The 16,540-nt window shown below is 27.5% G+C and overlaps 1 protein-coding gene across 2 annotated transcripts in view; it reads left to right on the forward strand.

Annotated features, from left to right (window-relative positions):
• LOC103570893 (matrix metalloproteinase-2) overlaps positions 1 to 16,540 on the forward strand; it is a 142,783-nt gene that overhangs the window by 198 nt on the left and 126,045 nt on the right. Inside the window, exons 2-4 of one of the 2 annotated variants that reach the window (XM_014441024.2) lie at positions 260 to 751; positions 6,586 to 7,549; positions 8,143 to 9,041. In XM_014441024.2, the coding sequence (XP_014296510.1) occupies positions 8,955 to 9,041 (87 nt within the window). In that variant the 5' untranslated portion in view covers positions 260 to 751; positions 6,586 to 7,549; positions 8,143 to 8,954. Of the gene's footprint in view, positions 1 to 259; positions 752 to 3,607; positions 3,883 to 6,585; positions 7,550 to 8,142; positions 9,042 to 16,540 lie in introns of those variants that run through there. The other variant, XM_053742944.1, reaches the window with a different exon arrangement.

Below are 16,540 nucleotides of genomic sequence, written 5' to 3' on the forward strand. Positions count from 1 at the left end.
TAACTGAGAAGAAATGATCTACTGTAGTCTTATGAGTGTGAATGTAGCAGACATGAGACAATTCATAAATTTGAATTAAATGAGTAACAAAATAAAAATAATGAAATTTTAAAAAATGCGCGGGTGAATTTTTCATTTTTTTAAATATGCATTTTTAAATTTTTACTCTATTGACATTTTATTAATTTATTTTAAAATTTAAAAAATGTTAAATTGTCTGGTGTATTCACACTCATGTAGTTTTTTACCCGTCTTTCAGTTCCACTTCTTATTCTACTTTATACGAGGGGTATTATGGATAGAAAAAGAAGGACTGAGTCAGACGCTGGAGTGAACAGATACTGAGCTCGTGTATTAGTTGAAGAGAGAGAAGAATAAAGGGAATGTTGGAACTAAAGTGAAGAGAGCACGACAGTCGCGCGGCACGCGGCGCACCGTACGCACGGGTTTTGCGTTGCGTTTAAACTTATATATATAGAATATATTTATATAAATATATATACTCTTACTAACTATAATTCTATCTATCTTTTATGTTATATATTTTCAATTAACTATATCTACATACATTAAATTAGGATCGAAGTATCTGTCAACAGACGTAATCATAATCACTATCATCTAGCGCGCTCTTGAAACGACATCTACTAGATATAAGATTTAAGATCCTCCAGCATCCCTACACACGTTCTTGACAGCTGTTATCAGTATCTCCAGCTGACAGTGATCTACACATGGGCTCACGTCAATGGTTCGTTTTCGAATATACATATTTATTTTTTTTTAGTTTTAGTGGTATTTTAAATTTTATCAGACTGAAGTCAGCCATGAGTGTGAATGTAACTGACAAGGAATTTTTGAATTTTTAATTTAAATAAAAAAATGCATGTTTAGATAAATGCTAAATTGGTATGTGCATTTTTTTAAAATTTCATTACTTTGATTTATTTATTTGAAATTTATTAATTGTCTGATGTTTGCTACATTCACACTCATCAGTTAGCTGACGTCTAATAATGTTTGGATTCTTTTTTTTAAGATAAATTATTAGAAAAAAAATATTTGAAAAAAATGCACATGCAGTTTTTTAAATTTTCTACATGTGCATATTTTTAGTTTTTATTTTTTTTTTAGTTAAATTGGGGAAAAAGAAATTTGAAAATTGTCAATTGTCTGCTGACTTCAGGAGCATGAAATTTTATAGTCATCTATTTTTAATTGATGGTAAATAATTATTGTTTGAGTTTAAATGTTGGAAATAAGTTGTTGTTTATTAGTATGATTGAGTTGTTTAACGACAGTGAAAATCGGCTTTTAGAAAAATGGAGAAAAAGAAAGAAAGTAAAAATAACGCACGAAAAAAGTGGCGAAGTGAAAAGTTACTAGTCTTCTTTCGATTTAAATTGGAGTATTATGCTCATATAAATATATGTAAGATGTGAATTGTGCACATGTGTAGTCGCGGTTCTGTGTATACAAATTATTGTCTATCTAGACGCCGGGCAGTCTCCTCTTTTTTTCTTTTATTTTTATTACGATCGTATTGCACTGTACCAGTCGATACCTTATTAGTGTTAATATGCTATAATTTTCTATTTTTTTTTAAATATAAAAAGAGACTTAAAAATAGTGCTATAAATTAAATTACTATTTATTATTTAATAATAAAATAATTTTAGTAAATTTTTTTAAAAGTTTTTCTGAAGTCAGCAGACAATTAACAACTTTCGGATTTTTTTTTTCAGAGATTAAATTTGAATAAAAAAAAAACTAAAAATATGCACATGTAGGAAATTTAACAAACTATAAATGCAATTTTTTAAAATATTTTTTTTTTTTTTAATTAATCGTATTTAAAAAATTTTTAACATTATTAGATGTCAATTTGAAGATTCCGAAGTTAGCAGACAATTAAAAAATATTGGATTTTTTTTTTAACAATCAAATTTGGAGAAAAAAAAAAACTGAAAATATGCACATGTAGAAAATTTAAAAAACTACAGGTGTATTTTTTTCAAACATTTTTTTTTTATTATTTATCGTTTTTAAAAAAGTCCAAAAATTATTATTTGTCAGCTAATTCTAGTATCATAATTATTTTACTATTGACGTTTTAAAAATATCATCTAGTGAGGAATAATGTCAAGTTTTTTTATTTTAGATATTTTATTACATAAAGTGTTTGTTAAACTATAAATATTTAAAAAAAAAGAAACATTATTTGTAAATTACGACATTAATACAAAGATACCGTACAGTTCTTGTGAAAAAAAGTAAAGTTTATGTTATATATTGCATTACTTTGTGAGCTTTACTAACACCAGACTTAAATGTTTACATCAGAGTGTTTGCCAGTACACAGCTGCAAGCAGGCACTAGCTTGCATTGGCACCTCCTTGTTAATGCACAAAGAATTTCCTCACTAACTATCGTTTATCGGTTAATCGTGCGAACCGATAGATCATTTACTACTGAGTACACATATTTAAATATGCCTACTTTCATTCATTAATTCACTTTTTGTTTTACATTTATTAATCATACTTTGGTTATCTAATCCATTCATAAAAATATGTCGGTTGTGAAACTAAGTTAATTTTTTTTTTCATACTATGTCTACAATTGTAGATGTGTATATTTATATTATCTATGTAAAAAAGATTCTAATAATTATTACAAGGCAAAAAACTATAGTATGGGCACAAAAAAAAAATAGAATATTAAAAAATATATATATAGTAAAAAAAATTAGAATTTGTTATCAATAATTTAAAAATTTTAAAATTCTATTTTATTCACAAATAATTAATTTCAAATTTTGTTCCCTTAATAATCAAAATTAGTTTACTATATTTATTATTTTAAATATATCACATTATAAATTTTAATCATAAATCACACAACTCAATTGCGAAGCAATGAGATGTGTTTACTAACGCTTACTCATTCCCAGTTGATTCACTCACGTAAAAACATATTTACACGTGTTCAAATATGCTGACTTAGAACAAAATTAGTATAATTTAAGAGATGATTTATTGAGGAATAAAACGGTCACAATTTTAAGTCGATATTTTGGAAATAATAATAAAAAAAAAAAAAACACAAAGAAAACCTGTGATGTCCGTATGAGTATGAATCTGGTACACATCAGACGATTCATAATTTTTAAATAAATAAAATTTCAACAATGAAATTTTAAAAAAACCCGCGTACTGATTTTTTATTTATTTAAATACGTATTTTTTAATTTTTATTCTACTGACATTTTATTTATTTATTCAAAAATTAAAAAAATTCCCACTTGTCAGTTACATTCATACTCATGATGTCCATCAGCATTTACTTTTTTTTTTATTATCATTTCATAATATTAATTACTTTTTTTTTATTAATTTTTATTTCTTTTTTAAAATATGAATTTATTTTTCTCTCTTATTTTCAGTTTGAATTTTATTTTTAAATTTCCCGCCTTTCTGACTTATAGATGTCGCTCTTTTTTTCAATTTTACTACCACTGTAGTGCTGCTGCCAGTAGTGCCAGTAGTTGATTGTTGATGGAAAAAAAAATTTAAAAACAAAAAACAAAATGGCGGCTAAAGTTTTCGTGAATAATAAGTTCTTGCATTGTTTATTAATTACAATTAAATAAAAAAGATTCAGATAGTGATTTTCGAAAGAATTCTAATAAAAACAAATACAAAGATAATAAAAATAAAAAATTTAGTTGACAAGTCGTGTTTTTTTAAAATTATCGTGACTTAACGAGTCCGAACGCTGAATTTGACGCACTAGGGTTTCGGACAATTAATTTTTTGAAATTAATCTCATTATGAATCAATTAAATATTGAAAAATGCTGTTTTTTTATTCAAATAAACAAGTGAGTTATGGAGATTTAGATTTTCCAATTTTTTTTTTTGAATTTTTATCAAATTTTGATTTCTTGGTTATTAAATTATGGTCCTGATAAAAAATGAGTACATAAGTACTAATTCAAAGTAAAAACTATAAAATTTAAAGCATAATTTTTTTGTTTTCGTGTAGAATAAATAATAAATGTCAATGATAATAAAGTTGACATCCGAAAATTTAAAAACTTTTGAAATAATAAATAAAAGTGTTTAAAAAATAAAAATTAAAAAATGCATGTTGAGATAATTCAAAATTCAGTATATGCATTTTTTAAAATTTTATTATTTTAATCATATAATTTTTTTTGCATGCAATTAAAAAATTGTCGTATATCTAGTACACTTTACATGACTGTAAGTGTAACAGGCTGGCAAATTTAAATTATAAATAAATATACTGAGTAATTATTAAAATAAAATTAAAAAAAAATCCACATTTAAAAAACTTAAAAATTAATAAGTGGATTTTTCATAAATATTACTTTTCTAACTATTTATAATTTTAAATTTGATTTCTGCTACATTAACACTCGTAACATTTACACTCATTAAATGTCATACTATTGATCAGTTTTAATTATTATATATAGTTACATATATTTAAATATGTTTAGATATAAATGTATGTGAATCTAAACGCCTTCATTTAAACTCTTTGGCATTCTTATTCTCATTCATTGACCGTTTAATTGCTCCGGGCATTCAGAGATGCGAATAAACGTACCATCTAGGGAAATACCGTGCAAAACGAGTTTAAAAGACCTTCGCGGGCGGCCTTTGATCGAAACAAGTAACGTGTCATCAGTAACGCATTTTAATTTATTTAAATAGATATCACGATCATCATTTTTTTTACTTTTTTTCATCTTTATATAATTAGACTTCCGGGATTTAGATTTTTGTATTTATTTTAAAATTATAAATAATTTCTTGCAATTTATATTTTTAAGTGATAAAATTTATAAATTGATATTCGATACTCCTTTTAAAATAAGTAAATAAAATTAAGCTGTAATAGAAGCTTTAATTTAAGATCAAATTTAAAGTTTTATCACTTGATTGGATCGTTAGATTTATTGAAACAAAGGACGTTTTTTTGCTTCAAAGCTTAATTGTCTAAAAAAAAAAACTTACTTTTATTTGAGACTTTTTTTTATCGAGTTTACTTGTGAGACTGAAATAAATAGTAATCATTAGATTAAAAATTTTTTGTCTTTTATAGTAACACGTGTTTGAGCAAGATTCTGGACTAAGTATTTTGAGCAAGACCCTTAGCTGCCTTTTTCTACGTATGTGTTTTTCGCAAGATGTATCAAGAAACCTATGTCTTGCTCATGTTATCCTACGCAAGAATATTAAAGATATCTTGAACACGTGCAATGAAAAAGTTTTTGACGTATTTCTTACACCAGAAACTTACACTAGGTACTTACGCATGGTTTGCTCAAGATCTGTTCAAGACTCAAGGTCAATTTTGAGTCTTGAGCAAATCTTGAGCAAGCCATGTGCAACTATTTTCAACTATAGTCTTCCTCCAGAATCGAGTTATAATCTGGCGCGAATTTCTTGTGTAAGGCTTGCATTAGACTTGCAATTTAAATCTGGTCACAAGTATCTGCAAGACACATACGTAGAAAGACACTAGCACCTATGGATCTTGACAGCAGACTTGCTCAAGAATTTTAACAAATTGTTAAATGGGTTAGTGTTAAATTAGACATTGGACTGAAAGCTCCTAATGCGGTATGCATAAAAAACTCAATTTATTTATCATAGTTGTAATATTTATAATTTTCTTTTTATTTCAAATGCCAAAGTGACAAGAAAATTAGCCGTGGGATTTTATTTTGTTATGACCCGATTCCAGGTCGCGACATGTTAGGTACATAAACCGCAATTAACTTTGTGGTTCATTGTACGAAGAACCTATTGCCACGCCTAAGAATTTTCCACGTCAATTCATTTGACAACTAACATCGAATTACTTGTCAATTACCTAATCATGAATTTTTATTTTTTTTTATCTAAAATTATTTTACATCGATTGTAAAATAAAATTTCTATTGTCAACTCCTACATTGAGTTACACAATAGATAATTGATTATTATGGCATATCATGTATCAATGTACAGTACTTGTATAATGGTGTAATGTATTATTAAATTAACTAAATTACTCGTTACAAAATTTAAATAAAATTTCCGTTTTTAAATTATATATTTTGAAATAACTTTCATAATTTTTACACAGTAAAAAATTTGAATTAGAGAGTTTGTAAGAACAGAATTTTTTTTAACTCCCCTTCGAAGTGAATTTTTTTTCACACCGACAACTCATTTGGAGACACTATAAAATTCAAAGCTGAAAAAAAATTTTGAAAGTTAAAAGGATACAATTCAACTCATGCGACCTCTAGGCTTTCAAATTTTTATTTTATCTTTTAGCTTTAAAATAAATCTTCCAAATGATTGACAAAAAAATCATTCGGCTTTTTGACTCTAGAAAGCTTCTTAAATTAAAAAATTTCAGTCCTTCCGGAAGTAGTAACGCGAAGAATCTTTAATATGAGTGAGAAAATTTGTTTCAGGGTCATCGCGATCAGTGACCGGGATGAAAACTAAACTACTGACAAAAATATATAAATATAATATTTACAATTCTTTGTTCGCAGAATACGTAGGAAGCAGACATATTTCTTGGAAGTAAAGCGACCCTGCAACACAAACTAACTCTTCGGGAAGGATCAAGATGCTTTTTAGAGAACCGGAACAATCAATCAGAGTAGCAAGTAGTAAAGTGATAAATAAAATTTAAAGTTAAAAACAAATGGTCAGCACCGGAGTCAGAGGAAAATAAAAACTAAAGAATAAGGAAAATATAAAAAGTATAAGTTGAGTTTAATGACTGCCATAAAGTACCTTGAAGAAGCAACTCTTTTAATTCAAAACTTTACTAAAGTCATAAGTCTTTGTAAGAGAATCCAGTGGCAGAGCAAAGTGGACGTTGGTTCAGGTGCAATTTAAGATTTAAAATAAAAAAAATCCACTCTAGGATATTCACTTAGTCTAGTTAAAAAACAAAAGCAATAGAAGGAGAAGAAGAACAAAAATAGTATTGTTAGTTTTTTAAATAATTTATTTGACAATAAAGTTCAGAAGGAATCTCCAGTTGTTTCTTATCCATTTTAAAGACTTTCTATGTCTGTGATACAGAAAGAGAAGTGAAGTAGAAGAATAGAATTGGAGACGTCTCAATGCGCCGCAATTAAATGGCCACTCGGTTCAAAGTGTGACTAATCTGCTTGGAGAAAGAAATATAAAATATAAAGAAGCTGCAAAGAATATAAAAAACAGGAAGAAAGAAAGAAAGTTAAGTAAAGTGAAAGGAGTGAGATGAAATAAAAAAAAAGGGCGATCTGAAGAGAACGATCGTTAAAGGAATGCGAGAGAGGAGCGTTCTTGAGATTCTTTGGTGCACTTCCGGTCGTTTGAGGTGGATATTCGAGTGACTCGCGTTCTATCAATTTCTTTCTACTCCCTCACATCCTTAACATTATGCTGATCATTCAACGGCCAGGACAAAGGTAGTTCGTGCGGATGAGTGCCCGGAGGCTTTACCGTTCGCCGATTTAAACGGTGAGTTATATTGTGAGTTATTCTTTTCAAATTTTATATATTATAGTTGTTATTATGGATAATACTTGTATTCTATTTTTTAATCAAATACTTTTATGCAGCTAGAGCGTTTTTTAATTTTTTTCGAACAAAGAATTGTGTGTATGGTTATCACGAAAAAATGGGGTCGAACATTTCAGATACACTACGCGTTCTGTGATAACTATCCTTGTCTTCTCTTGTGTTATTAACAATCACTTGGGGGGAAGGAAGTTGGATATAAATGTAGATATCTATATATGTATATATCCGTATAAAAAATTCCGTTCTAAAAATGTTAATAACCGCAAATTTCAAAATTTGAGACGATTCTGAATTTTCAGTTGATCATTTGTGGAAATTTGAAAATAATCAGAGTAAAAATATATATATATATATCTTATCTCATATAGAATATAAATTAACACTCATTAAGAAATTAATTTGTAAACTTAATTAGTGAGTGGATAAATTTAAAACTAAAATGAATTTTATATTCAAAAACTTGAAACAATAAAAAAAAAAAAATGCGTTATTAATTCAGCAGGTGATTAATAAAATGTAAAATGTTTCAGATCGGCGGATGGACAGCCTCGCGTTGGGAAAGCCTAGTACGTAAAAAGGAAAACAGCCACCGCAAAATCAGTCAGTTGCTCTAAAGATATGAGAAAGGAAGGAAGGAAGGAGTTTTGAATAACCGGCTTAAGTTGTAGTCTTCACATTAAAGCAAATTATAAGACAAATTGCAACGTCACGTTGTTGCGATACAACTAGTGCATATATACATAAATTATATATTTATTCAACGGAAGCTTCCACGTATAAATATGATGTTTTTTCCCCGCCATAAAACGATGCAATTTTAAATCCCGTGTTGGTTTAACTTTTTTTCTTAAAGAGAAATAAAGATATAGACACACGGTCAGTGTCATTTAGTCCGTCGTCTCGGTAACACACCTACGATAAATCCACCTCCTTTTAAAGGTGGATGATAAATTATTACCAGTTTATTTAACTTGGTTGAATTACTGCCAATACTGCCATTATTCTCAGTGCCTTTAACGGATTATCCGTTTTATCGTGTCTTCATAAAAGCTCTTATATTTTGATTAAAAATATAATTCATTTACAAGACCGATATTATTATATTTTTTTTTTTTAAAAACGTGATCTTGTAAATTTAAGACTTTGACTGTGAGTGTAAAAGTATATGCAATTATTTATACGGGAAGTTCATGTGCGGAAAAGTGTCGAGTGAAGTTTTGTTTTTAAAATATAATGGATTAACCATTTAATTAATCGAAAAATAGTGTGCCGCGTTTTTTTTATTTAAGTTACTTAACATTTAAATTAGTGAGTGAGTTTATATTTAAAAGCAACAGTGAAGATGATGCTCTATATTATATTTTTTTCTCTTCTGACCAACATCTTGGCTACTAAGCCACACTCTTTAATGTACGCCGACGATAAAGTGGTGAGTTTTTTTTTTTATTTTAAAATTTTATTATTATTTTATTTTTTATAAAAAAAATTTGAATTATTATTAAAAAATGAGTAAATTTATAAAATTTACTTACGTTAATTTATGCCGAGAAATTAAAAAAAAATTTTTGTTGGCAATTTATTGCAAGCTTAAATTTGAAATTTTTTAACGAAAAGTGCACAGAAAAAATAATTTTTTGGTGCAATAAATTTTTTTTTGTATCAAGAAAATTTTTTTGAAAAAAAATTTCTAGAGCTAGTAAAAATTTTTTGTACCAACGAATCATTTTTTTTTTGTTTGTATGAAATATTTAGTTTGGAATTAAAATTTAAATTTAAATATCGCTTAGTACTTGGAGCTGCTGGTAACAAAATATTATTTTTACGATATCATAAAAAGTGAATTGAATAGACGATAAAAAAGGCTTTAAATAAATCTTTAAAAAGCTCAGCTTAAAATCCATTCGTCTTGATTTTCACGTCAATTTATTTTTCTCAGACAAACTGATGAACTCAGTTCAGATTTACTATTTTTTCATTTCTTGCTTTTTACCAGTAATCCTTTCTTGACAAGTGAATTCGTGTTCTTACCCTTCGTCTATAGAACCTCTGAGACATCGATCATCCTTGAAAGAGGACAAGTAGAAATAGGATAAAATAGGTAAAAAAAAAGAAAAGAGTCTACGTAAAAATGAAAATAAAAATAAATAAATAAAAAAAGTTTTGCCTTTGATGCAGAGCAATCTCACTCGTCTTTGCACTACTGCTATACAGCTTTGACGTCACTTTTATCCAAAGAACATCATTTCTTACGCCAATTCTTAGTTATATATTTTTTTTCAACATCGACATGGTTACAAAAGATTTTCCTACTAAAGATTTATTAATAAAAAGTATTTCTTTTGTAGTTTAGGTTCGTCATACTGCGCTTGTAATATTTGTACAAATATAAATATATGTATAATATATATTAGACCGATAAAAATAAAATGACTTTTGTTTCGCGAATGCCCCTCAATATTTAGAGGTCGCTCATCGCAATTTTATATTTCCCATTTAAATAACTTGGGGAAAAAAAGATTTTAAGTTTGGAATTTTATACCTTGGCAATGGCTCCTTGTACAGATAAGCTCAGAATGTAATTTCGTAGGGAATCAAACGCTCTAAAAAAAGGTCTCTTATCATTTTTGATAAATTTATCTGTTCAAAAGTTATTTGAGCTTGAAGTAAAATTTATAGTAAATTGAGATATTTTTACTTTTCTGGCGAAACTATTAGACTTATCACAAAATGTCTAGAAATCTTTTTTGTAGAAAATTTTATTTCCTATAAATTATCTCTGATAAAGTTTTTTTGAATTCCGCATTGTTTTCGAGTTATTTTCATTTTAATGTCAAGCTCTTAAAAAAAGTAGTATTCTAATCGATTTAAAATTTTTGACATTAAAATGGAAATAACTAGAAAACAATACGGAATTTAAAAAAACATTATCAGAGATAATTTGTAGAAAATAAATTTGTCTACAAAAAAGATCTTATGACATTTTGTGATAAGTCTGATAGTTTCGCCGGAAAAGTTAAAAGATTTCAAAATTTACTATTAAGTTGACTTCAAGCTCAAATAACTTTTGAACAGATGAATTTATCAAAAAATGATAAGAGACTTTTTTTGTAGAGCATTTAATTTCCTACAAAATTATATCCTAAGCTTATCTGTACAACGAGTCATTGCCAAGGTATAAAATTCCAAATTTAAAATATTTTTTTCCCATGTTATTTAAATTGGAAATAGAAAATTACGATGAGCGACCTCTAAATATTAATATTAAGAGCTCATGTTTTAACAGGAATCTTATTTTACCTCCCTGTAATTATTTCGATTAAAAAAATTTCACATTATTTTGAATCAGTCTCATGTGTATATATGTATTTATAAATATATATTTATCAAAAGGTTATCGTTAATTTTCATTGACAAAGGCTAATATGTTGTGATAGATTACGCATCTTGAGGTCACGAAACAAAAAACTCTGGGTCTTTTAACCTTCGTTATCTCTACGGGCATCGATCTCATTTAATTCTGAACCTTCTTCGACCCTTTCTTACCCTACCATTCTCTTTCTATTTTTTTCTTCTCATAATATCTTTTGTATGTATGTTACAAAAGTGTGTACACAGACTAGTTAATATACATTATTTTTTTTCAACGTTTTTTATAAATTTGTTTTAAGTGTATATTCAATATCTTGTGTCAAGCCCTTGTCATGTTTATAGAATACATATTTAATATTAAAAAGATGGATATCAATGTCAGTGGTATTTTTCTTTTATCCATGAAAAGAGTCATCGATCTTTATTTATTTTAATCATTGACATTTATTTATATTTAATAGATATTTCTGATTGTTGTTTATTCCCATGTGTCATTTATTCGTTTTTTTTAATTTCAATATTTCCATTTATACATTTCATTTCTCTAGTATTTTCTATTAATTTTTCTGAAGCTTCAGAAATCTTCATTATAATTTAAAAAGTTTTTTTTTTTGTTCTGTACAAATATTTTCGGTAGATTTTTTAAATAATTAAATTATTGCTATCATTCATTTTCAACAGTCACACTTCCGGTAGGAGTTATTATAATGGACACGAAAAGTCTGTAGCAAATGAATTTAATATTTTTAGAGGGGTTTTTTAAACATTTTTATGAAAGCTAGTATTGATTTTTATCTGAAATTTTAATTTCAAGTTATAAAAAAAAAAAAAAATAAAAGAGTATTTAGATACTTAGTACCCAATCAGGGAACTAGTGTCCAGATTTGAAAAAAATTGATGAAGATTTAAGGTTACCAAATCTAGATTTTAAATTTGGTGACAATAAGGCTTCGCGTTCGAGGTGTGCAATTTTCTATGATCAGTAATTTTCACCACAATTTAATACTGTAATGTCACTACACTGATCTGTATAGGGGAGACCGGGTATAGTTGTCTCACAGGTTGGTTGTAATAGCGGTCATTTGTAACGATCGGTTCATCATTCGATAACGAAAAATCGCGGCATCACTTCCTTTTGGATACCGATTCTTTGAAGCCAATCAATTTTTGTATTTCGTTCATTAAGTTTTCTGTCATGACCACTGAGACAACTACACCCGTTTTTCTCTACTAATTTAGTATCTCTATACTAAGGTGTCAATGTCACTCTAGTAATTTTTCTATAAATTTTTTAAGTAAAAAAATACCATAGAGTTCTCTAAGTGTAAAAATATCATAACTTTATTAGCTTTGAATATTTTCAAATAAATCTTGTGGCAAATCAGTGGGAAATAGACGTACTTTAATGTAGGATCGATAAAAAAGTAAAACTTTATAAAAAGTATATTTGCTTTAACAAATCGAGTGAAAAATTTTCCATCAGAAATTTCAAAGCAATCAAAGCAAATGTATGATTGGTTTTTCGTATATATCTCTGTAAATATTGAGTTATCTAACAAATTGCAAGTTATCTTTTTTTTAGCTCTTTAAATTCTCTACAAAAAACATATCTTGTACTTTTTTTAAAAAATCACTAGTTATTGAGATATTTGAAAAATAAGACAGAACTTATGAGCTATTGTCTGTCTTCAATTCTGAACCCTTGTTCGTTTTAAATTTCAAATTATCATTTGTCGACTCTGTTTGAAAAATGTCGGTTTAAAATACCGTATTTTGACCCGTATTACCTCTCTTCTTTTATAGTCCTTAATAATTTCGAATGAATGCATTCAATTAATGTTTTTTTATACTTATTTTCAAAGCGTAAATAAATAAACTGTTTTCCCGCGTCTACGGGCAGGTTAAATTTAAAATTTAAACTGGGTTGAAAATGTCGAAAATTAAATAAATTTAAATTAAGATTACTTTTAAAGTGTTTATACTGTAAATAAGTTTGTTATTACAGTTAAAGTATATTCCGTTAAAACAAAGTGATAAAGAGGTAAATTTTATTATATTTGAAGATAAACTTATTGAATTTAAAGTTCTGCGATGCAAGAGAGAAAACTTTATACATGTATTTAACGGTTGAACTTTCTTTATTACATATCCGTTGGCTTGACTATCTTAATACCAAGTAAATTAAAATTAATTACTTTGGTTATCTCAGTGACTGTTTTGACTCAACACAGTGTCCTCTAGTTTTTACTTAACATTTTATAGATTATCACAAAAACTTAAATATTACCTCTTGGAAAATTTAGTTTATGAATTCAAACTTTGAAAAAAAAAAACTTTTCAATTTAATAAATGCATTTTTTTTTTTTTACAAAATTTAAAATATACTCGCGTATTACTTTAGTACTGAAATAAAAATCATAAACAAAAAAGATTTTAAAAAATGAAAAAAGTACTGTAGGACTGAAAAAAAATGCTACAACTCTTAACAGCATGCATCAAGTTAATTTTTCGCTCTTTTCATGTCACCATCACACCTACAGTTTTTATTTTATCTTTTCTTTTTATCCATCGTGATGGAAGATACTGTGCGACCTGTTTTCACTTTGCCGCGAGCGCGAGGGGTAAAAATGTTGTGGAAGAGAGCAAAGTGCACTCTCTTGCTACTTTATACTGTCGGGTGTCGAATTCAAAATTTTACTGTCACATCATGCCTCGGGTGTAACATCCACTCACTGACAAAAGCAGACGAAAGTATACGTCTATTGAATTCTAATTTATCTCCCGTAGTGAAGAATTTCTTTTTTTTAGTCAAAATAATTAGTAGTTTTTTTTTTTTAATAATGCACTCCAAAGATCAAAAACAGTAATCAAAATAATAGGCAGTAAAAGCTTGACTTTGGTCTGGATAGAATAAAAAAAATCTAATTTTGATCTAAAGATGACTGAAACCTGAGTAAAAATTTTAAAAAAGTCTGAAAATATTCTAAATATAGAATAGCGCGGGAAAAATTCATTTAAATTTCACATGTTAATTAAATACAAATGAAAAGTAAAATTGAATAGAAATAACTCAGAATTTTTATTTGATTCAACAGATCAAATTTTTCGGCCCGGGAAGTTGAGGGTATTTTTAATTTACCAGGACATATTTAAATATATTACAATAATTAAAAAATGTAAAATTTCCCCATAAGACATTTAATGAGAAAGTTGTGTGGGTTTATTGAGTCGTTTACTATGCAGTAATTTTAGACTCCCACATTGTTAAACTATCGCTGAAGCTCGTAAACCATCGCGACAGGAGCATTCATGTGGACCACATTCAGTGACATTGAGCGAGAGAAATGTATGGAGTAGAAAGAGATAAGAGTAGTAAAAGAGCATGTAAATTCATGGATGCCTGAAGCGTTGGTTCGGTAAATAAGAGTTAAGTCTAATAATGTGACCAAGTTAAATAATGTGCGTACTTGCGCCGGATATTCTAAACGATCAAGGGCCCGGACCACGTTTAGTTGATCGACCCTTTCCTTCTTCTTATATACTCATGATTATACGCTCTTTTATGTATATTTTTTTTTGTTTCGTCTCATACGAATACCGTCGCCAAAGAAATTCATTCATTAAACGTCCACTCGCGTCTCATTCAATGAGAACGTCTCTTCTACGAACTCAACTCTTAATGTTTGTAAAAAATTATCATTTAAGTACTTGTGTTAAAGTAAATTGAGAACTTTAGTATCTGACATTTAATAACAACAATTAAGTTAATTATTAATTTAATTAAAATAGTTTAATTAAAAATAGATATTTTGGGATAGTAAATTATTTTATAATAATGTGTTGCCCGGAAGACAATACATTTGTGAAAAAAACTCCTTGTTAACTCGAGAAATTTTTCCATTGTGGGGATTAAAAGGTTTTTTGAAATTTTGAATCAAATACTTTTTTTGAATGAGAGCTTTTTTTTTTTAATTGAGTAATTTTAGAAAATAATTTATCTAATTTGTTGTTTGAAAGTTGTCATCAGGAATATGATTAATTCTTTTTTTGTTAGGGAGCTTTGAAGATATGTTGGGGTATAATGACCCAGTTTCAAAATTTGATTAAAAAAAATTTTTTTCATAGTTAAATTTTCTAGTATTTCAGACATTTTCCAAATTTTAGACTGATACGAGCTATCCGAGGGGTGACAGGCAATTTCCAAAATTTTGTCAAAAATTCTGTTGTAATTTTGAGTTTATTAGAAATTTAGTTGCAAAATAGATCTGGGTCAAATTAGACCCATAGAAAATTCATAAAACTAAAACAATTTTTAGAAAAAAAAAAATTTCATTCAATAATTTTTCGGGGGAGTCGCCTATTTCAGAGATTTTTTTTTTTTTTTTTGAATAATTTTTAGCACTGGACTGTCCCATTTTTTTTTTATTGATGCTAATTTAGAATTTTGTCCGAAAAAAATCACAAATTGAATTTAATTTTTAAATGCCACGAAAAATAATTTTGCTTAGATGGACCGTTTTGCCCCGGTCTCTTGACAGATATAAATAATGTAATATCTGAAGAAATTTTATCGTTTTTTTAAACATATTTATAGATAGTTTTAGAATTTTTGAAATGAATAGATAAATTTGTCAAGTTTTTATCTTGAAATTTAATAAATCAAGAGCATTTTCTCATTAATAATAATTTAAAAGTATCACGGAAACATTATAAGTATCTACTAAAGTTGTGTCATGATGCGACTATTAATTAATTTTACGTAATAGCGGTAAATTTATGTTAAAATATTCCTAATTTTTTTATCTTGTAATATTCCTCTTGTTATTTTTTTTTCAATGTAAACTAAAAAGTGATAAATTTTCTTAGTGGATACAATTTCTTTTAGACAAATGAAGTATCGATATTTTTTCTCTAGTAATAGTCTTTGGTTTTCATGATTTTCTTCACTTCGAAGCCATTGAGTTAAGCCTTAAGCATTTATATTTGATCGGAGGTCGTTAACTGCAGGAAGCGCCGGCGCATACGGGATCAGAAGTTGCGCGACGAGACGTCAGAGAAAATATATACGTATATAGTGTTAGTGTATTTAAAAAAATAATAAAAAAAATAACACATCAAATAGTAAAAGATAAATCGAACAAAAGAAATTCTTAAAGAATTTCCTTGTAGAAAAAGAGTTTGAAAAAAGTCCGATGCATTGAACTTCGAAATTTGAGACTATTCCGAACTTTTTGAAAATTATAGGACGAAATTGGATGACGAAATACAAATTTTCAAAGACGTATTCAGAAAATTTATTCATTTCTTACTAAATTTCTCAAAAATATAAAAAACCCGCTTTCAGGAATGGTGGGAATTTTAAATTTTCCAAAAATTTTTCCATGAGTCGTTAGTATAAAAGTTGGAAGAAAGTTAGAAATTTTCAATTTTTTCGAATCGAACAAAAATTTGAGCCGCAGAAATGATGAAAATTTACAATTTTTCAATAGTTTTCCTTGGTATGAAAATTTGAAAAAGTTGGAACTTCTTTTTGTACACGGGTCGATGATCGATTATGAG

Source organism: Microplitis demolitor, chromosome 2 (assembly GCF_026212275.2).
Source record: "Microplitis demolitor isolate Queensland-Clemson2020A chromosome 2, iyMicDemo2.1a, whole genome shotgun sequence".
NCBI lineage: Eukaryota > Metazoa > Arthropoda > Insecta > Hymenoptera > Braconidae > Microplitis > Microplitis demolitor.